Here is a 23814-nt window from a genome sequence, read left to right on the forward strand (position 1 = left end):
TATTTCCAGGCAATCTTGTGAAAGCAGTTTGTGTTGTATTACAGAAACTTTCTTCATACCTTTGTCAGGCTGACACTAATGAACCTGATTATTTCTAGGATTTCAAAGTGTCATTGTTAATTAAACTAACACTTAACAATATGGGTAGGAAATAACATTTGAATACTACTATATCTTAAATGTTTGACAATGTCTATGAAGCTTTTTTTGTTACCTGGTTAATTTCATAGAACTGATTTTATTTGCTAAGGTTTCTCTGTGGTAGTAAGTGCTTACCTAACTCAGTGGCAATGGCTAATATTACCTATCTCACAGTTTCATCCATATATTCAATGAGAATTTGAGTGTTTTAACTATGTTCTGAACTAGATTGTGTGATATGAATAGAAAAATGAAAAAAGCCAGCACCTTCCCTCAAAAGAGTTCAAGTTCTAGTGAGGGATACAGTCACAGAAACAGAGTTAGACCTATGCACAGGCAATTTAAGGATGCAAATTAAGGGGTATCTAACCTAGTCTGGGGAGATTAGGGGTGGTGTCCTAGAAGACTACCACTTGAATGAAGGCTCTTCCAACCACTGAAGAGGCAAGGGCAGGGTTTGTGATAAATAGATAACTGGTGGGAAAGAACCATAGAAACCTTGGGATTTAGGTGGATACTGAGGAATGATGGAGGGAGGAGGGTCTTTCTTACTCACTTGAGAACCCATCCTATGGCCTATAGACCTGTGCTTGGCAGTACCAGGCAAGCCAGATCCTTATATGAATCCTGGAAGAAGGTATTCTGTTATATTGCCTTCTCATTGTAGCTGGCTCCAACACATGATGGCTTGTAGAGATCAGGCCTCCCACACTGGACTAGCTAACTACATATATGGAAGGTTTGGAAAGAAGAGCTTGTAAGTCTAGTGGCGGGAGGGCAGGGGGGGTGGGCGGGAATTAGTTACAGAAAATAAAAAAGAAAGGTTGCAACAGCATGGATGGAACTGGAGAGCATTATGCTAAGTGAAATAAGCCAGTCAGAGGAAGATAAATACCACATGATCTCACACATTTATGGAATATAATGAACAACCTAAACCGATGAACAAAAACAGATCCAGAGACAGAGAAGCATCAAACCTCAGAGGGAAGGTAGGGGAGGGTGAGCGTAAGGGGGAGAGATCAACCAAAGGACTTGTATGCATGCATAGAAGCCTAACCAATGGACACAGACCACATGAGGCCAACCTACCAAGATTGGAAGTCATAGCAGGTCTACTTAATACATATAAACAAACATAAAGAGACAGCCAAAATGATAGTACAAAGAAACATGCCCAAAATGAAAAAAAAAATAAGAGAAATTGCCAGAAAAAGATTTAAATGAAATTGAGGCCAACAATTAACCAGATATAGAGTTAAAAAAAATGGTTATAATGATACTCAGCAACTTAGTGAGAACTTCAACAAAGAGATAGCAAATATGAAAAAGATCATAGAGAGCATAATAAAGAACTGGTCAGAAATGAAGTCTACAATACATGAAATGAAGAATAAAAAACTAGAAGAAATAAAGAGTAGTTGGATGAAGCAAAGGATCAAATCAATGATTTGGAAGACAAGGTAACAGAAAACACCCAATCAGAGCAGCAAAAAGAAAAATAGTTTAAAACAATGATTTGTTAAAGGACCTTGAGGACAACATGAAGAGTAACAATATCTGCAGCATAAGGGCACCAGAAGGAGGAGTGAGAGAACAAGGGATTAGGATCCTATTTGAAGAAATAATGGCTGAAAACTTTCCTAACCTAGTGAAATAAAAAGACTCACAAGTTCAGGAAGCTCAGAGAGTCTCAAACAAGATGAGCCCAAGGAGGCCCAGACCAAGACGCATAATTAAAATGGCAAAAGTTAAAGACATAAAGAGAATCTTAAAAGCAGCAAAAGAAAGTTTGTTGCCCACAGGGAGCTTCCATAAGACTATCAGCTGCTTTCTCAACATAAACATTTCAGGCCAGAAGGGATTGGCATGAAAAATTTCAAAGTGATGAAACGCAAGGACCTACAACAAAGACTAATTTACCCAGCTATCATTTAAAATTGAAGTTGACATAAAGAGCTTCCCAGACAAGAAATAGCCAAAGGAGGTCATTAACACTAGACCATTACGAGAAATTAAAGGGTATAGAAGAAGGAGATGGAGAAAAAGAAGGAGAAGAAAGCAAAAGAGGTACATAATCATAAAGAGTAAAATGGCAATATATACGTACATACTGCCTGGCTAGTATTGCTCAGTGTTTGAGCTTCAACCCATGAACCAGGAGGTCATGATTCGATTACTGGTCAGAGCACATCCTGGGTTTTGGGCTTGATCCCCAGTAGGAGGCATGCAGGAGGCAGCTGATCAATGATTCACTCTCAGCATTGATATATCTCTCTCTCTCCCTCTCCCTTCCTCTTTCTGATATCATAAAAAATTTATTAAAAATATGTACCTATCAATAATCACTTTAAATGTAAACGACTTAAATCTCCAATCAAAAGACATAGGGTAGTTGAATCAATAGAAAAACTAGACTCAAAGCAGAACAGCTTCTATCTATAAGAGACCCACCATGAAAGACACACACAGACTGAAAATAAAGGGGTGGAAATTAAAAAAAGCTGCCCTAAGCCTGCCCCAGTTGTGTGCATTTGTTTACTTGCAGGGATTGGTGAATGCATGCACTTACTAGACCTATTCAGTATAAAGTCAAAGTTACAGTAATACATATACTAGCTTTTCTGTGAACTTTTCATATATACTTAATTTTAATTATACAAATGCATTTACATAAGTAAAAATAAGTAAACTGACTAATTTGACAATTTTTAACATATGCATTCAGATAACTTACTTTATTATATAACAGACTTTCAGGTTTTTTGTTTGTTTGTTTTTTGTTTTTTTTAAAATATATTTTATTGATTTTTTACAGAGAGGAAGGGAGAGAGATAGAGAGTCAGAAACATCGATGAGAGAGAAACATCGACCAGCTGCCTCCTGCACACCTCCTACTGGGGATATGCCCGCAACCAAGGTACATGCCCTTGACCAGAATCGAACCTGGGACCTTTCAGTCCACAGGCCGACGCTCTATCCACTGAGCCAAACCGGTTTGGCCAGACTTTCAGTTTTAATAGACACTCCCTCACCCAAATTAGTCCATTATATCGAGGTTTTACTCTATTCAGAAAATTATAAATCTCTGAAGAAAGAAATTGAAGAAGATACAAATAAGTGGAAGCCTAGACTGTGTTCATGGATAGCAAAAATTAACATCATTAAAATGTCCGTACTACCCAAAGCAATCTATATATTCAGTGCAATTCCTATCAAGATACCAATGGCATATTTGACAGAACTAGAACAAATGATTTAAAATTTTATATGGAAACCATAAAAGACCCCAAATAGTCACAGCAATCTTGAGAAAGAAGAACTAATTTGGAGGAATCACACCAGGTGATATCAAACTATCATACAAGGCCACAGTAATAACAATAGCATGTTACAGGCATAAAACAGACATATAGACCAATGAAACAGAATAGAGAGCCCAGAAATAAACCCAGGTCTTTATGGTCAATTAATATGTTACAAAGGAGGCAAGAACATACAATGGGGTTAATGATAGTCTATTCTATATATATGGTGTTGGGAAAATTGGACAGATATGTGCAATAAAATAAAGTCAGACCACCTTCTTTACATCATACACAAAATAAACTCAAAATGGTTTAAATACTTTAATGTTAGACTTGAAACCATAAAATCCTAGAAGAATACATAGGCAGTAAAATCTTGGACATTTTTCATAGCAATATTTTTTCTGATTTATATCTTCAAGCATGGGAAACAAAAGAAAAAATACAGAAACGGGACTACATCAAACTAAAAAGATTTTGCACAGCAAAGGAAAGCATTAACAAAATGAAGAGATAACCCACTGAATGGGAGAGTATATTCACCACGGATACTTTTGATAAAAAAACCCATACAACTCAACACCAAAAACACACACAAAGAATCCAATTAAAAAAATGGACAAAGGACCTGAATAGACACTTCTCCAAAGAGGACATACAGATGGCCAATAGAAATATGAAAAGATGCTCAATGTCAGTAATCATCAGATAAAAGCACATTAAAACCACAATGAGATATCACCTCACACCTGTCAGAAGGGCTACCATCAACAAATCAACAAATGACAAGTGCTGGCAAGGATGTGGAGAAAAGGGAACCCTTTTACACGTTGATGAGAATGCAGATTGGTGCAGCCACTGTAGAAAACAGCATGGAGGATCCTCAAAAGTTTAAAAATGGAACTGCCTTATGGCCCAGTACTTCTACTTCTGGGTACATATCCTAAGTAACCTGAAACACGATTTGAAAGAATATATGCTGCCTTTTGTTCATTGTAGCTTTATTTACAATGGCCAAGATTTGGAAGCAGTGCTAAGTTCCCATCAATAGATGAGTGGGTAAACAAAAAAAAACATTGGTACATTTACACACTTGAATACTACTAGCTGAGTTTATATATAAAAAGTTTTGTATATATAAAACCTTTATATATATAAAATCTTTTGCAGCAGCATGGATGGACCTGGAGAGTATTATGCTAAGACAAGTACCATATGATTAAATTTATATGTGGAATCCAAGGAACAAAATAAGCTAACAAACAACATGGAAAAAGATTCATAGATACGGAGAACAGACTGAGAGCCATCAGAGGGGAGGGGATTGGAGGACTGAGTGAAAAAGGTGAAGGAACTAAGCAAAAAAACCCATAAACTCATAAACACTGACAGCAGTATGGTGATTACTAGAAGGAAACGGGAGTGAGAGAAGGTAGAAGAGAATAAAGGGGGGATAAATGGTAACAGAAGGAGGCTTGACTTTGGGTGGTGAACGCACAATACAATATATGGATGATGTGTTATAGAATTGTACACCTGAAACCTATTTAATTTTATTAATGAATGTTTACCCAGGAAATTCAATGAAAATTTTAAAATGTTATTTTAGGAATCTGTAACTATAATTAATCATCGTGCACCTGTTGAGCAATATGGAAACATCCATTTTAATGTGCATAGTTTTAGGGTATGGTCTTGCCAATTTATTGACTAAGTAAACCAGTGTTCTGCAAAATAAATAAAAAATACAGACTATGAACTAACTGGTAGAAAAGCTAATTCACAGCTTTTCGGCATGTTACCCTTCAACACTCAGTTTATATTCAAACATAAACTTCATCTAATAGCTAGCTAATTACTAGCTTCCAGAGTAAAATGTACTTATTGTCTCAACTTGGATCCATAGCTGAAAAAGTTAAGCTATAGCCAATCTTTGCTTTTAGATAACATTGCTAAAAGAGATACTAAGCCAAATGGCCTGGGGGATATGATGCTGAGACCACTATGCTGGATTGGTGAACTTTAAGTTGGTGGAAATAAAATTGGGTAAGCTCACTCAGTTGAAGATGGTTTTAAATAAACTCTTTGTAACTGTAGACATTCATGTAATGACTTCTGGTTCTCATTTGAGGATAATATATTTTAGAAAATAACTATGTTCCTATCTAAATTGTTCTTCATCTTCTCCTCCTCCCCTGTTTTTGCTCCTTTCCCTCCCCCTTCCTCCCTCCTCTTCCTTTTCATTCTTTGTCTTCAAGAAAATATACTAGTGAGAACAGATTGCAATTTCCTTTTAAGGGAAAACCTGCTGCAGGGTGTTTCATCTCCAGTGGCAGATCTTTAAGTGAAGAAATGAAGCTCAAAGAATTCTCATTGCCACGCAGACCACTAGCATGGAGTGTAGCTGTTTGCATGTGGGGCGAACCAAAGCTAGCCCTGCACCTTTCCGTTGCCTTTAGGAAACTTTGCAGAACTCAAAGTGGAAACTCAATAAAACTTTCAGAAGCAAATAAATAGAACCTTGAAGGTTTGTTTCCCTGGAGATGGGGAATCACCATATGTCAGTTTAATGTTTTTAATCAAAAGGCCAAGGCTTCATCTAGAAGATTATAGTAATAAGTATTTGCTTTCCAGAGATTTTCATTGAAATGACAAATGGCTTTTCTTTAACTTTTTCTTGTGCACTTTACCTTGATCAGAACAAAATAAAATGCCCTTAAGAATATTTATAAAACAATTCCCTGTAAGATGTGATAGCATTATCTAACCCAGCCGTGGGCAAACTACGGCCCGCGGGCCGGATCCGGCCCATTTGAAATGAATAAAACTAAAAAAAAAAAAAGACTGTACCATTTTATGTAATGATGTTTACTTTGAATTTATATTAGTTCACACAAACACTCCATCCATGCTTTTGTTCCGGCCCTCCGGTTCAATTTAAGAACCCATTGTGGCCCTCGAGTCAAAAAGTTTTCCCACCCCTGATAACCTGTTTATGAGGGAGTAGTTGTGACATTGGTTGCCCAAGAAGCATCCAAACCATACTGTGGCCACAGTGGTACTGTTTGCAAGACACTTAGAAATTCTTTAGTTTAACCTCATTGTAGCAATGAGGACATGGATAACCTGATTGGGGAGGATACATATAGAGGAGAAAAGGAAGCTGAAGATAACCATAGTAAGAGGAAAGGACATAATGTATGTTAAGAAGTGCTATGTGTCTTTTTTTATTTTAGGTACGAGATGGTGGACATGCAGTAAGGATTGGGGGAAGGAGAATTGCTGTTTATTGAGTTCCTTTTACTTACCAGGCTTTGTGTTATATATTTTATACAGATTCTTTCATTTAGTCCTCACTACAACCATATTGAATGGAACTTATTATTGTCATTCTATAGATGAGGAAACTGAGGCATAGAAGAGTGAAATAACATATTTCTTTCTCTATGAAAATAAACAGAAGACCTGGGACCAGATATCCATGTTTTGGGGCTCAAGTCAAGCACCTTGCCTCTTGGCCCAGGTTGCCAAGTCTGTAATATGGGAGCAAATACAAGGACTGACATGTCATTCATGAGATTGATAAATAGATAGGGACAAATTTTGGTTAGAAAAACTTGGTATGGAGGGAGTTCTTAACAGAAAGAGCACATGGACGCTTCAGCTTTTGCAGTAGACAATGTATAAGGCCATCCTGATAGAGAATGAGTTTTTTTTAGTATACCTTTCAAGTAAAGTCCTCATTACAGAGTAAATAGAAAGATTTATGAGCATGAAGGTGGGTGGGGAGATGGAATATTTTAGCACAGAGGATCAAGAGTAGTAAGGTAGGTGGATAGGAGAAAGGCTGCCTGTTGAGAGGAGACCCCATAAGAAGAGGATGGAAAATTTGACTCATTAGATAGATGAATGACTAAGAAAGTGAATGAGTAGGTGACAGAAAAAGGACTTCAGAGAATTCTTCATAGTCTGGTTTTCTCTTTGGACATTTGTACTGAATGCCAACTCCATGTTATCATTCTACTTCTTATGTTTTTACTAGAGGCCTGATGCACAAAATTCATGCACGGAGGGGTGGTGTCTCTCAGCCCGACCTGCACCCTCTCCAATCTGGGACCCCTTGGGGATCAGGCCTAAACCGGCAGTCGGACATCCCTTTCACAATCCGGGACCGTTGGCTCCTAACCGCTCGCCTCCCTGCCTGCCTGCCTGATTGCCCCTAACTGCTTCTGCCTGCCAGTCTGTTCACCCCCTAACTGTTCCCTTGCCAACCTGATTGACACCTAACTACTCCCCTCCGGCCTGATCACCCCCAACTGCCCTCCCCTGTCATGACCCGCCTCCTTGTGTGAGGCAGCAGAGATGCTGGGAATGGCTTCCTCCTCACAGCATAGAGCCACGGGATCCCCAGGCCTCACCATGTGGAGCGGCCAACGGACCCCGCCTCCACTGTGCACGCAGCCATCTTGTGATGGCCATCTTGTGATGACGCGAGGGTGTGACGCCACCTAGGCTATTATTAGTGTAGATTATGATTATTTAATTATTTACCTTTTGAATATTTATGTTGACTCAATAATCTAGATTACTTCTCTTGGAGTTGATATTTTAGGCAGTGTCCTAAGGGAGACCTACCCAGCAGTCTTATGCAGAGGAGTTAGAACCTGAATGCTAGTGCATTCTTTTGTTGCTGAGCTGCTGACATTGGGATCAAAACAATGCATTTCTGATTCATGTATGTTATTAGCTTTGGCAGGATGGCAAGACGTGAGGCAGATACTGTTCTGTATATTAGAGGAACCTAGATAAGCAAACAGAGAATGAAGACATTGCCTTTATTAGAAAAGCAATCTTTTGAGATTTGTCTTAGCACCAAGCAATGAGTTTTTAATAAAACTGAGCAGATAGAACACTCATATGTCCGGTCTTGTTGCCCTTTTTTGGCTCCAGATATATTTGATTTCATGACACTAGCATGAGGCCTGCTGATTTGTCAATCAAAAGTTTCTAAAGGAAAATCAGTACATAAGAAGCTAATCATCTTGTCTTTTCCCAGTGTTTCTATCAGAATTCCAGTGTCTGGGATGCCCATTCTCCTTGGCAGTTACTCAGAGTAGTACCTGTGCCCTTGTTGTAAAGGGTGAGAATCTCATTTTGTTTTTCTTCCCCCTGATGAAATGCTGGGGGCTGACGACTTGGAAAAGCTAGAAGAATTATTATCACCAGCTATGTGTAGCCAAGTGTTGCTTTTTTCTTTCCTTTCTTCTTCAGTCATATTCACAGTAACTCATTTCTTTGTCACACGTGCTCTCCTCTGGACTTTTGTCTTTGAGGTCCTGCTCTCACTCTGTAAATTGACTCCAAAATGAAGTAATTTGATTTTCCTTCAAGTGGAGTAATGAGTTTCAGGTGTCCCCAGTCCAAATGGTTTGTGCAGCTGCCATGCAAGCTGTGGAACCAGGGTAATTGTGCCTATCAGTATTATTTTGTTATAGAAGTCACTAAATTTGTGCAAGTAACCTCCACACAGGAAGAATCTGGCGTTATAACAGGGATTTTTGCTGGAAACATCTTTCCTCCCTGGAACAAACTTGCTTTGCAAATTCTCTTGTGTTGTGCAGAGGTTAAATGATTTGTCCAAGATAAGTCAGTAGCGCAGCTTAGATTATTTCTATCTACAATATTCTGGGCACCAGAAGTGGACATTTGAAAAGCATGAGAGACAGCTATCTCAATTATTCACAGCCATAGTGGGACAGCGGAGCTTAAATTATATGAAATAGAACTCATCTACATACCATTTCTATTTTAGTTTAGAATGTATTGTGTTTGGGAAGCTTCTGAAATCTGTTTACTAAGAGTGAAATTCAATTGAGGTGGTATTTCCTGAGCACACCTAACACTTCCAGAAGCAGGCATATGCAAGTCCCTGCCTTACTCTGGGTCTCAGTTTCCTACTTACAAAAGGGAGAATTGCCCTAACAGATCAAAATGGCCCTGCTAGTTCTGATATTCATGTGTCTCTGAGTCTAGACGCATGGAAGGAAGCAGGGGAACGCTAGTTTTAGATGATGCCCGAAGTTTTGTTGGGCAGCTAAAGATGTGCAAATACTAAGGGGAAAAATCGCAAGCTGCCAATCCAGGGTGTAAGAAATCATGACTGACATTTAAAGAACTGAACAAAAGAAGAGATTGGAGAAGAGAGTGAAAATAACATCTGTAGACAGAAAGGGTTGGAATGATAACAATGTTCAATGCTGCTGTCATAGAAGGAAATGCACATCAAGATAATTCTCTTTGTGCTATTTCTGTTCAGGGGTCACAACTCTTCTCAATTCACCTGATTTTTTCCCCTCCTTTCAATCATGTCCTTTTCAAAATTGTCTCAGAAGTGTTTCTGAGCCATTCAGACTATAATTTTGCTAAAACCAATCAGCAGTGGTCTATCTACAGTGCAGTGCAATCAGCAGAGACCCAAGGTATTGGTCAGAGACTATGTCTTTTTTCAGATAGACTGTAGCTAACAGGTGTGGCTGAAGTTACAGTCAGAGCAATCTTGAAACAGTGCTGCTGTCTAGCAGGTACATAGTTTCCCATACACTTTTAGGAATGGTGCTTAGTTAAATACAGTGTTTTTAAAATATTTGTATGAGCAATACAGTATGAAAATGGCATATTATAGTGCTGTAGTTCAACTTAATAGTGGGCCAATCTGTAGGACATTCGTTCCCTTTTTTGGATTGCAATTTATTTAAAAAGCTGACTTGAATGGAACATTCAAGTACTGGCACCCAATTTCTTAAAATATCTTGATTCATAATATATTACAGATTACTACTAGTGAACTTTCATTTTAATGGTCAAGCAATTGATGAGTTACAGCAAAATGTCTGTGGGGGAAAAACACATTGTCACCAGATCTGTTCATTATCCTCTGCTCTATATCCAGATCAATCAATAGTTAATTCATAATGATGTGCTTCCTGAAGTACAAGGTTATAAATTAATGTAATGCTAATATGCATATTTTCTGTAGGAAAAATGAATGAAAAATGCCTGCCATGCCGATCTCTTTATAAAAAAAAAAGTAATGATTACAAGCATTTAATAAGAATGGTTTGCCCAGCCAAATGTTTGTTCATTTTTGTTAATCAGTATTCATTTGAGCTACTTCCATGCAGTTTGTGGAAGCAATGCAAACAGTTGAGTAATGTGGCAGATTTAAATCAGTAATAAAAGCCCTGGGGAAATTAACAAGACAAAACATTAACCACAGACTAAACATTAACATATATTAGCATTTTTATTATACCTGTAGAATTGTCAAATGGGCATGGTTACTATTAAAAAGTTTTTGTTGTATATCACATCATTTCAATATATATTTCACAATAAAAGTTTTAAGATTTAATTAAATGAAATTGAATAACAGTGTAATAGACAATTCAACTGAACAAACTGAAGTTCATGATTTCACTTTAACTGAAAACCTATGGAATTCCAACCCCACCCCATTCTACCACACTCTTGTACCTAAGGAATCTATTCCTCCAGAGTGGATCAAAGGATCAGAATTGATATTTAAAATGCAAAACCATTTATTTTTAATTCTTCAGGTTTCTGATGAATCTTTCAATGATCATTACCATAGTAATCAGTTGGATTCTAGCAGGAAAGTTATATAATTAATACTAGAGGCCTGGTGCACGAAATTCGTGCATGGAGGGGGGTCTCTCAGCCCAGCTTGCACCCTCTCACAATCTGGGACCCCCCAGGAGATGTCTGACTGCCAGTTTAGGCCCAATCCCCCTCTCAAAATCTGGGACCGCTGGCTCCTAACCATTCACCTGCCTGCCTGCCTGATTGCCCCTAACTGCTCACCTGCCTGCCTGCCTGCCTGACCGCCCCCAACCCCTCTGCCTGCCTGCCTCACTACCCCTAGCTGCTCGCCTGCCCGCCTGATCACTCCTAACCACCCTGCCTGCTTGCCTGATCACACCTAATCACTCGCCTGCCTACTTCATCACCCCTAACCCCTCTGTCTGCCTGCCTCATTGCCCCTAGCTGCTTGCCTGCCTGCCTGATCTCCCCTAACCACTCTGCCAGCCTGCCTCATCTCCTCTAACTGCTCACCTGCCTGCCTGATCACCCCTCACTACCTCTGCCTCGGGCCCCCACCACTGCAGCGTCACCCGGAAGGATGTCTGGAATGATGTCCAGAAGGTCATTTAGCTGTTCAGTCTAATTAGCATATTATAATTTTATTATTATAGACTAAAGGCCTGGTGCACAGATTTGTGCACTGGTGGGGTCCCTCGGCCTGACCTGTGCCCTCTTATAATCCAGGACCCCTCAGGGGATGTCAGAGAGCTGGATTCAGCCCAATCCCCACAGGCCAGGCTGAGGAACCTCTCTGGGTCCAGGGTGCAGGTGAAGCAGATTCGGGGCAACAGTGCCCCAGCAGCAACCTAACCCAAGGCTGATTCCGTGAGGAATCGGGCTCCCTCCTCCACTGCTCGGAGTGTCTGCTCCCTGGTGGTCATTGCACATCATAGCTACCGGTCAAATGGTCAGATGGTCACGTAGGCTTTTATATATGTAGATAACTGAAAAACCCCTCTAGAGGCCCTCAAGTCTTGGTGGCCTCAGGTGCAGTTCATAAGAGGAAAGGAGTTGTGCTGATTACTGAGTACAATTCAGTGGGAGAGTCATCTTTTCTCTCAAAACCTGTCAGATTTTCAAGGGCGATATGATGTGTCCGTTCTTCTTGTGCCAGAGACTCACTAATGGGAACATTTCCCTTTCTGCTTCTGCTTCTCCCCTTCCTCCACCTCCTCCTTCTTCTATTATGGGCCATGTAAGTTAAAATACACACAAGCCTTTTATATACTTCTTGAGAAAGAAAATGTAAAGCCTTTCATTCATCTGTTTTTTAAATCAAGAGAAAAATAAATCTGTTAGGGTTATTTGAGAGTGGGAGAGAGTCAAAGGTACAATTTAATGCAGTCGCACCCTCCCATCCCCATTTTGATATCTTTTAGGCTATCAAGCTAAAGGCTTAATCCCGGTGCATTTTTGTAGCCATATGATTAATCTGGAATCTTCCCATTTGGGAGGAAATTATAAAGAATATACTCAGTCCAGATATAAGACTAAATCTGGTTTTGACTGTAGGAATTACAGATTTTGTAGCCAATGCAAAAATCTAACTTCAGAAGCCATGGTTTGGGGTCATCCTGCAGGCAGCAATGAGGACCTACTTGAGGAGCCACTTCTCCCACACCACTTGGTATCCAGTGCATTAGTATGGTTTATTGATTCTTACCTGGCAGGCTACATTTCAATCACTCCACTAGAATAAAGGGGGTCAAATATATGGTAAAGGAACATGATTTGTCTTTTGAGTGTGGGCACAAAATATAATCGATAAATCATGTATCATGGAAAACAAACAAAACAAAAACCTGTTATGGGTGAGAGGAAGAAGTGGATTTGTAGGTCAGGTCTCTTGATATTCATTCTACTGAGCTCTTCACTATACCTTGCTGGACCACAACAGTGTATTCTCCTTGTATATGTACAAAGCCAGTACTTCTGGAGCCTGGTTAAAAAAGAATGGTGCTAAGGTTACTAGAATGACCTGTTGGCCTGAATACTGTCAGAAGCCCTGTCTTCTTGTGTTTCAAGTGTCATAACACTTCATAGTGCTATTGCTTTTCCTACCACAGGTTGTGGCACATGAATAAAGGCATCATTAGAAATCACAGTTCATGGAAAACAGAAAGGTGCTCTATTCCAAGTCTATTCATAGAGAGGCACTCACCTGTCCAATAAATTCACTTCACCTAACTAAATTTAAAGGTAACAGCATCCTTGACTAGGTACATTAGTCAATGAAAGGAAATTGAATATCACTTCTTAATTTAAGAACCTGAAAGTCCTGGGCAGGATACTGATTTCTAAAGTGTCACTTGGGAGGCTGGTTTCTTCAATAAGCAACTGCAGATTAATACTCAGGTCTCCAAGCATAGCCTGATTTTTCCCAAGTGTGAAGATGAAAGGACCTCTTTAATGTGAACACTGCATGTCTTTGTAAATTAGGTTTCCTTTTCATGTCCACTTCTCAAAATAAGATCATAACATTCACCTAAAGCTCACAGTGTGGAGGTGAAAGATGTGGGAGGCGGGGCCAAAGTGGGGAGGAGGGCTACATTTGACACATTCTTTGTATATGAGAAGAATTTGCTTCATGGTAGATTTGTGGAAAGAAATACAGCCTGTCTGATAAGATGTGGCACATTTCAGATTTCAGATAGAGAAGTGGGCATGTGGGCAGGGTGCCATTGTTTGCCCCTTAACCCTACACAGAGCTTTGGGAACTCAGCTCCATATGCCACATTGGGTTACTTAAGAAGACAGGTCAGACTGCAGAGTGTCCACATTCTCATTTCTTCCTAACTTTCCTACTTTTGCCTCAGCTGCACCCCTTTCCAGTAGGTGGGGAGAGATTCAAAACTTTTAGGACTTGCTATGGTCCAATTAGTATTCACTGGTAAAAAAGGACATACATTCAATGGGAAGGAATATTTCACAACTGTGAGTTGCAAGTAGACAAGTTACAGTGAAAGATGTGTGAAAGATTTTGATTTCAGGTGCTAGATTTGCACCAAGTGCTGGTCAAGAGAATGTGTCCTGTGCTCCTGAATGTGATGACTAAGAACATTTTGATCCTGGTTGAATAGACTTTCATGTTGATGTATAATGTTGAATGTACTTATGGAATATCTAAGTTATTTTTATCTTGCATTATTTGCTTTGGAAGTGATTGGAACATAACTCCCCAGTACAAACAGGCAGCCCCCTAGCCTAAAGCACCCTACTAGACTGGTACCAGTTAGGGCAAACTCAGATCATGCAGATTCTTCATTTGAAATTAATATTAGCCCAAGTCAAATAGCATTACATAAACACACATGAAAAATTCAGTATCATACATTCCAAAGCCAAATGGAATACAGTTGACCATTGAATTATGTGGGGTTGGGGCACTGACCTTCCCTCATACAGTTGAAAATCTGTGTATCACTTTTTTATATTTTTAATATGTTTTTATTGATTTCAGAGAGAGAAAGGGAGAGGGAGAGAGAGATAGAAACATCAATGATGAGAAAGAATCATTAATTGGCTGCCTCCTGCACGCCCTCTACTGGGGTTCAAGCCCAAAACCTGGGCATGTGCCCTGGCTGAGAATCAAACAGTGACCTCTTGGTTCATGGGTCAAAGCTCAACCACAGAGACACACTGGCCGGGCTATGTATAACTTTTGACTCCCTGAAAACTAAACTATTAGCAGCCTACTGTAGAGTGAAAGTCTTACCAATAACATAAACAGTCTATTAACACATATTTTGTATGTTATATACATATATATATTAACACATATTTTGTATGATATATATATATATATACATATATATATATTTGTATTCTTACAATAAAGCAAGCTAGAGAAACATGTTATTGTTATTAAGAAAATCATAGCCCTAGCAGCTTTGGCTCAGTGGATACAGAGTTGGCCTGGGGACTGAAAGGTCCCAGGTTCGATTCCGGCCAAGGGCACATGCCTGGGTTGTGGGCTCGGTCCCCAGTGTGTAGTGTGCAGGAAGCAGCAAATCAATGATTCTCTCTCATCATTGATGTTTCTCTCTGTCTCCCTCTCCCTTCCTCTCTGAAATCAATAAAAAATATATTTTTTTAAAAAAATCATAAGGAATAGAAAATACATTTACAGTCCTGTATGTATTTACTGGAAAAAAAAAATCCACATATAAGTGGACCCACACAGTTTAAACTTGCATTGTTCCAGGGTCAATTTTATTTTAAAGTGTCTGCAACTTTTGTTTAATTCCCATTCAGATAAACTATTAAGAATAGCTAGTATGAATATTAGACTCTAGATGCTATTTCACAAATTGAGGCTATGCTAGTACTGATTCTAGATTTTTTTTCTAATTCAGGAATTTATTTGTATATGGAAAACTTTCCCAAGCTATACAAACTAAATGCCATTTATGCCTTTATAAATAGATAAATAATTTAGTAAATATTATTGTGACCATCATGAGAAATCCAGAAGCAGGATTTTCTTTTAGTAGAATGGTTTGCTAGTCTTGATATGAAAAGTTTTCTTCCATTCACTTCAATTAATTCACCATTATTGAGTGCTGGGCAGTGTACAAAATCTAGTCTGAATTCTAGGGAGCTATGGAGGTACAGAATGACAAAGATATAATCCCTGTCTTCACAAGGTATTTCTACTATTTTTCCTAAAGTGTACAATCTATACATTCATCTGGGCTATCTGACTATGTTTTCGAGGACTTGGAATTTGCCTCTCACACTGGAGGTGATATTGCATAAGCTTTGAAATCCAACAAATAGGTTTAAAGTCAGATTGAATCTACGACCCATTTGCCTTAGGCAAGTCACTTGACCTCCCTGGGCCTCAATTTCCTCACCTATAAAATGGGAGTAATAACATTTAGCATAGTATCTGGCACAAGGGAGACATATGGTAGCATTTATACTTCATATAGAAGTTCATTTAGGCTCCTTTCTGAAAGTGAAAATATAAAAAAATCTACAAATAATTTAACCAAATTATTTAGAATTGAGATAAGAAAGCTGATGCCATTTTTCTATCATTGCTGTATGAGTGTAAAAGAGCTAGCAGTGGTTCTCAACCTTCCTAATGCCGCGACCCTTTAATACAGTTCCTCATGTTGTGGTGACCCCCAACCATAAAATTATTTTTGTTGCTACTTCATAACTGTAATTTTGCTACTGTTATGAATCATAGTGTAAATATCTGATATGCTATATGTGTTTTCTGATGGTTGCGACCCACAGGTTGAGAACCGCTGCTTTAGAGGGTGGCATCCAATAAATATTTTTGAATGAACAAATGAATAGATAGAGGGAAGGAGGAATAAAAGGGAAGGAGTTAGGTACAGCAGGAGGGGTTAAAGAGCAAGAGAAGAAAGGAGATAGACTTTCTTAAGCACTTATAGTCTTTAATACTCTCAGTACTAGGCTTATTCAATAACATGTGATTCATAGCTGATGATCCTGGCTATTGATTGGTTGGCTTGCCTTCTTCCTTCCCTTGGGCATTTGTAGAAAAGCCAGATGAGAAACTATATTGACATTTTTAAGAATGCCCTAGCTTAGCTCTTATAACAAAACTAGAGGCCCGGTGCATGAAATTCATGCATGGAGGAGGGGGGTGTGTCCCTCAGCCCAGCCTGCACCCTCTCCAATCCCCTCAAGGGATGTCTGACTGTCATCTCACAATCCAGGACTGCTGGCTCCCAACCGCTTGCCTGCCTGCCTGCAAGATTGCCCCTAACTGCTTCTACCTGCCAGCCTGATCACCCCCTAACCACTCTCCTGCCAGCCTGATTGATGCCTAACTGCTCCCCGCCCGACCTGATTGCCTCTAACTGCCCTCCCCTGCTGGCCTGGTCGCCCCTAACTGTCCTCCCCTTTAGGCCTGGTCAACCCAACTGCCCTCCCCTGCTGGTCCGGTCACCCCTAATTGCCCTCTCTTGCCAACCTGGTTGCCCCTAACTGCCCTCCTCTGCAGGCCTGATCACCCCCAACTGCCCTCCCCTGGCAGCCATCTTTGACCACATGGGGGCGGCCATCTTGTGTGGAGTGATGGTCAATTTGCATATCACCTCTTTATTATTTAGAATGTTCATAAGGATGGGGAGCACTCTGTGCATGGGTGGCTGCTCTTCTATAACCGATTATTTTACACAGCTCTCATACACCCTCTCATCTTTTGCACTATCTCTACCTAAATTTTGCAATGCCCACTTGTGAACTTCTTCATACGTATAAGTACCAAGTGCCATTAAAAGGTATCAGTAGCATAAGCCCTGTGTAGAGGGTCCTCTCAAATGTGCACTCTACTATAGGGGGAAAAAACATATTATCTTAGAAAAATCTCTGAATAGGCTGGACTTAGAGTGCCTCCACCCCCAGTCTTCAACATTCTTTTCCTTAAATGGTTCTTCCCCTTAAAAACATACCACCTTTTTTTTTGTCACCAGTAATAGCTTAAATCTGCTCTTTAAAAAAAGTTGGGAAAAAATTGAAGTGCATTACAGAATTTGTTTCTACTATCATATCTGTGAAAGTATCATATAATTATATTGCATTTTTTTTTCAGATTGGAAAGTTATGTGCCCATTCTCAGCAACGTCAATATAGATCTGCTTATTATCCTGAAGATCTGTTTATTGACAAGAAGGTATTAAAAGTTGCTCATGTGGAACGTGAAGAAACCCTATCTGGCAGAAGAAGGTGAGTCCGTCCCCCCTCCGTCCCCCCCCCCCCCGCTCTATTTTAGCATATGAAGCTTTTTAAATACATGTTATTTAGTCCTTCAGAGTAGAGTTTTTGGTTAATTACATTCTATCATCTGTCAGTATTTTAAAAAAAGATATTGTATTATATCCAAGCTACATTTAAATGTAAATTCACCATATGTAAATATCAGTATAGCAACACAGGGTGGAATGAACTTCTGTATTCAAGATCTTTATTGATAAAACATTTTTGCTTATGATTTGGTCTCACCATTCCATGGCTTGGTTTCTGGATTTTCCCATTATTAGCAGAGTCCAGGATGAGTTTACCAAAAAGAAAATGTCAAGACACACTCATGTGTATACACATACTGCACACTCTACACATTCTTCTAAGAATGATAAAATGAAAGATCCTATTCCTATTTATTAAGTTAACAGTTAAGGAACTAAATTAAAGACTTTATTATTCTCTCCATTCCTCCTCCTTATATCCAGATTCCCTCCTTCCCAATTCTTGTTTCATGTTCATAAATAAGGGGTAGAAATTTGATAGGAAGCCCAACACAAATCCAGGAGAATTGCCTTCCCCAAAAGCAATACAGCCAATCCACCACTGGCTTACAATCTACTCCCTAATGACTTCAAGGATATTGGGAGACATCTGCTTACAGACGGAAATTTAAGACACAAAATAAGTAACATCTCAGATATAGGCTAAATTATTTTATTCATATCCATTTACTACAGGAGGTTTTGAAATGGCAATTTCTAGTCATATATGATATAGTTTAGAGTGAGAGAAGACAGTAAGGTAGCTTGAGAGATAGTCCTCCAAAGAAGGATATCAGGAAGTTCCATTTTCTTCTCTTTTGTTGACTTTCAAGCTAATGGATTCCTAGTTTCCCTGTGGCAGCAGTTTTCAAATGTAATTTGAGGACCCAAGGAGTCTCAGAGACCCTTTCAGGAGGTCTGTGTAATCTGCCTTTTGATAACTACATATCTATGTGAAGCTGGCTTTTGTTCATATACTTTAACCAAAAGAACATATTGCAGCTGATTAAATGCAGAAGCCAATGGGAGAACTTATCTGTCTCCTATTATGAGAGGCAGTAAAGATATTTTGCAAAAATGCAAAAACAATATCACTTTTCTTGCTTTTTTCATAAAAATGTTATTTATGTTAACATGTAATGGCTCATGATTGTTAGTTTAAAATCAATAATAAAATTTTAAGTTTTTCTGAGTTTTAATTTCTAAAGCAGCAAATATCAATAGATATATATCACACAGACAAAAGGTCTTTGGGGTCCTCAACAATTTTTAAGAGTGTTAAGGGGCTGTATTAGTTATCTAGTGCTGTATAACAAATTATCCCCAAACCGTGATTTAAAACAACAAACATTCATTATCTCACAGTCTCTGTCAGGAATTTGGGAACTGCTTAACTGGGTGGTTCTCAGTCTCTAAGGAAATTTCAATCAAGATGTTGCTTGGGGCTGGTAGTCAATCTGAAGCTTTAACTGAGGCTGGAGGATCTACTTTCAAGGTTGCTCACTTACACATTTAGCAAGTTATATGCTGGTTGTTGGAAGGAAGCTTTTAGTTCCTCACCACATGGACCTCATGTGTATCTTTACCACATGGCCTCCAGCTTCCCCAGAATAAGTGATCCATGGAAGAGAGCAAGGAGAAAGCTGTTATGTCTTTAATGACCTAGTCTGGAAAGTGACATACTCTCAATTCTAACATGCTCAATTTGTTAAAAGTGAGTCACAAATTCTAGTCTACATTCAAGGGGGAGGGAAATTAAACTCCACCTCTTGAAGGAAATAGTATCAAAGAATGTGTGGACATATTTAAAAACCACCGCAGGTTCCTGGCACCAAAATATTTGAGAACCATTTCCCTATGGCATGAAGGTTCTCTGTGAAGTTTTTATTTTTCTGGGAAGGCAAAATCAGACCATTTCTCCAGGCTTTCTTTAACCCCTGACAGTCCTTTGTCCATTGTTCACCATTGCTTTCACTCTTTGCCCAAACCAATGAGGAATTAATCTGTCATTGATCTTTAACTAGTAGAAATCCCTTGCATATTAGACTGAAGCAAGTAATTTATATAATATTATATATTAATTATGTATAAATAAAATATAAATTCTAAGTGCAATATACTTTGTATTCAACTCAGCAGAATTTTAGAAAACACCTATTATGTGCCAGAAGATATACTGGGCACTGAAAATCAAGACACAGTCTCTGCTTTCCAAATCCATGTAATGTGGAAATAGACTTAAATACAAATAATTCCAAAACAGGTTTGTAAGTTCAAAAGTATGTCCAGAGTATATAGAAGCAGACAAATGGAAAAGAGAAAACCTCTCTGCCCAGGGAGTTCTGGTGAAGGCTTCATGGAGGAGGTGGCATATGGATTTGTAACAGAATCATATGCAGAACTTTTTCAAAGTAAACACTCTAGCAGTCCCATTTTGAAATTACCATCAAACTTTGACACTTTTTTTGAGTAAGTAGGAGGTTCAGCAAGGCCCTGCTGCCATGCCTTTTATCTTGGGCTCTGTGGCGGGAAAGAGAGGACTCTGTGGGTGTTGATACCCCTAGGGAAAAAGAAATTGATAAATGGGTTCTTGGCTGGGTACCCAGATTTATCATTTTGTTTATATTCCTTTTTGAACTTGTTACCCCAAAAGAAAAGAAAGGATAATAAGAAAAATTCCAAAGCCTGCAGACTTGAGTAAGTGGTAGTCAGGCAGGGCTCCTTTGGGTGTTGGAAACATGAGCCTGACCCATAATGCTTCTCATCTTTTTAGTAAAATGAATCCTTAGAGTCTGATGTAGGAGCCATTCTTTCTGAATTCTCTGGCAGAATAAGAAAACAAAACAGCAAGAGAGTGTCCAATTTCATTTAACTCCCTCAAATAGGCATTGTAAACCCTCTTAGGGAAAGAAAAGAATTGGGGATTAAGATGATCTCTGGTTAAATGCACTGCCCCCCTGCAATCTGATGTTATTGAAGGGCTTGTTTTGGCAATGTTAGTACCTCTGTAAATTTCTCAGTATGTTCTGCACAGCATTTCACACTGTCCAGTACAATGTATGTGCTGCCAGCACCCCTCAAACCCATGCTCAAACTCCAACCTCTGTGGTTAAAAATAAGATAATTGGAAAGGAACCCTATTGTAGCATTCAGTCTGTGGAGGTTGTGAGCAAGCTGTCTGACTGAGTCTGATTATGAGTTGAAAAGCTCATTGCCTTATTAAAAATAACAGCACACAAAGAAATGCAGGATTCCTTTGGTAGCATTCAGAAGTCATCTGTTTGTTTTGTCTGCCCCCAGCTGGGTAGTGTGCAACACACAACTAATCTTAGAAATAACTTAGTTGAATTTAAGGGTGATCTTATATTCAACTGGTGGCCTGTGTATGGGACCCAATGTCCTTTTAAGGTATCAATATTGAAAATATCATCAAATTTAAAATGGTGAGGATAGGACAAGATGTACAATAATACAATCACAATAGAAGAAATGAGATTTTCGTAGCCCTTTCCAACTCTAATATTTTCAGCACATCTCAGATGTCAGCCTCTTCCTTCTTTGCCCTTTTGAATGTCTCTTTCACCATTTCCCTTATGATCTGTTTTCCTTGTCATTTGCATATCCTCCATAAAGTTTGGTAGAATACATAAGCAGTATCTTTCCCTTCCTGAACCCCCAAATCTGTAGTTGAATAGTCCATCCTGCATTTATATACCAAGCTTCTGGCCCAACTGCTGACCTGTGAAAAAGTCACACAATCCCTCCACCCTTGTGAAATTACATCTGTGTGTTCCAGCATCCCCTTCCTGCACTCCTCTTCCTCCCTTTTCCCTCTGACTTGGTCTATAGGGGCAATAGATTAGGTGACCTAGAAAGAAAAGAACAAAAGCTGATCTCAGCTCCCTGGTCCAAATCAATGCTGACTCGCACTCTCTCTCAGATGGTTGCTCTGGTTTGGCTAGGCAGCTTTGTAAGTTCAATGGTGCTTTCCACCCTCCGAACAAAACAACAAAGTATGTCCTGAGTAAATCAATGAGTTTCGGGTCTGGTACAAGTAATTCTGCCCTAAATTGGACTCTACTTCTTTCAACATTTGTCAACACCACCTATATGCTAAGTATTGTGTAAGGATTAGGCTGTGATGAATAGGAGGAGCTCCTCCTAGCCTAGTTTAGCGAACATACACACAAATAAAAACTTTTCATACATTAGGAGGAAGTACCAAAACAGTTATGTACAAAAGTATGGCAGCATTATAGATGGGGAAGTTAGCAGCTCTCCTGTGAGAGTCAAGAAAGGCTTCTTGTAAAAGGTGACTTTTGAGCTGGGCCTTGAAGAACTAGTAGAAATTCAACAGACGGACAAGAGAAAAAGGTGTTCCTGTCAAAGGGAGCAGTGTGAGAAAAAATTATTGGCTAATCTTTGGAATGGTAGAAAATTATAGTTTGGGGTCAGACTGTGAAGGTTTCTCTGCAGCAGCATTAAGCATGACCCTACATCATTTCAGTTATAACTATTTTAGTTTATGTGCTTTTGTGTGTTTTCCATTTTTTAAAGAATAATGAGCTCGTATTACTTTATATTGAGAAAAAAATAACCTTAATGATAGAGAAGTGTTCAGATCTGCAATTTGGGATGAAAGGCTATTTCTACTTTTAGTGATTTCCAATTAGTGCTGCTTTGATGCCTGCCCAAGCAAACCATTGCAAGAATGCAAAGGAAATACCTTCCCCCACAACCCAATATGGCAACTCTCCTCTTGAGGATGGTGAGATCCCTCAAGGGAAGATCATGTGCACCCAGCTGCAATATTTCAAAATGGTTCATGCATGCAAAGGGGCCCTGTCCTTTAGTTCCACATTTAACACATTGAATGGAAACCTCTATGAAGAGACTCTTTTTTCCTGAGCAGACTGCTGTAAGCAAGTGTTTGGTTTGTCCTAAGTGATATCCATGGGCCCCACTATTTATGTGTCAAATGGTTTGTTTGGCATGTGTGTATTAGAATAAAGTGAAATTGGAATCAAAGAGAATGCCCTTCAATCAAATTATTTTTCCCATCACGGGCAACTAATTGTCCAAACTTTCTCTTTTTTTTTCCTAGAGACAATTCAGTTAAGCAGACTGCCTTAGTTCATGGGTGGAGATTTTTTTGTAGTCTGTCATGCGTTACTAGCACAAAGAAAAGAAATCTTGACTGAGGCATGTATGGGTACTTAGTATGTCACTTAATTTAAAGAAAGATAGTTTCAGCTTTAAAGGAAGAGAGAAATAGAAATATTCAACTGATCTCCTTTAAAAATTGTAAGCATGGCAATAGAAAGCGTCATTTAAGAAAACATAAAAATAAAATACACTTAATTCCCATGCCAGAACAAGTTTAGGAAAGAATGACAATGAAGAGGAGAAATGAGAGAGGCTCAGTAAACTCAGTAGGAGGTAACCTACCCCTGTCACTCTCTGCTGCTTTCTGGCTATGGTATCAGAGGACATTATCACCCACCTGTTGTCACTCTCTTTTGAAAAGCTCATTAATTCCCCAACAGTTTAGAAAGTCTTTCTTCTACCTTGCAAAATAGTATTTCTGGATTTATTTTCAAAAATCAAATTTTCTTTTGGAAACCAAGGTTTATTTTCTCACAGTGTTAGAAGGTTTTGCATGAAGGAATGACCTACATGTAACACTATATTTGAGGACTCAAAACCATTGGCCAGTCTGCTAGATGTGCTGGTACCCTGCTCTTTATTCTCCCAAACGTAGGTACTGTCTCATCCCATAGACCCTGGGAATTATTTGAGAACTGGCATTTATTTCATTATTCTTAGGTTTTTACTAATAAGATTCACCTTCGATTCTAAGCAGGTTCTAATGGAAATAATATACACTAAGAATAAAAAAGAACTCAGTGAACAAGTCCGTCGAGAAGAAAAGGTTA

At 39.0% G+C, this 23814-nt stretch overlaps 1 protein-coding gene across 1 annotated transcript in view; it reads left to right on the plus strand.

Annotated features, from left to right (window-relative positions):
- The window catches only part of GPC3 (glypican 3), a 406774-nt gene that overhangs the window by 246191 nt on the left and 136769 nt on the right, over positions 1-23814 (plus strand). Inside the window, exon 4 of the mRNA XM_036305437.1 lies at positions 17686-17819. Coding sequence (XP_036161330.1) covers positions 17686-17819 — 134 coding nt within the window. The remainder of the gene's footprint in view (positions 1-17685; positions 17820-23814) is intronic.

This window comes from Myotis myotis, unplaced genomic scaffold, assembly GCF_014108235.1.
Source record: "Myotis myotis isolate mMyoMyo1 unplaced genomic scaffold, mMyoMyo1.p scaffold_m19_p_4, whole genome shotgun sequence".
Lineage (NCBI taxonomy): Eukaryota > Metazoa > Chordata > Mammalia > Chiroptera > Vespertilionidae > Myotis > Myotis myotis.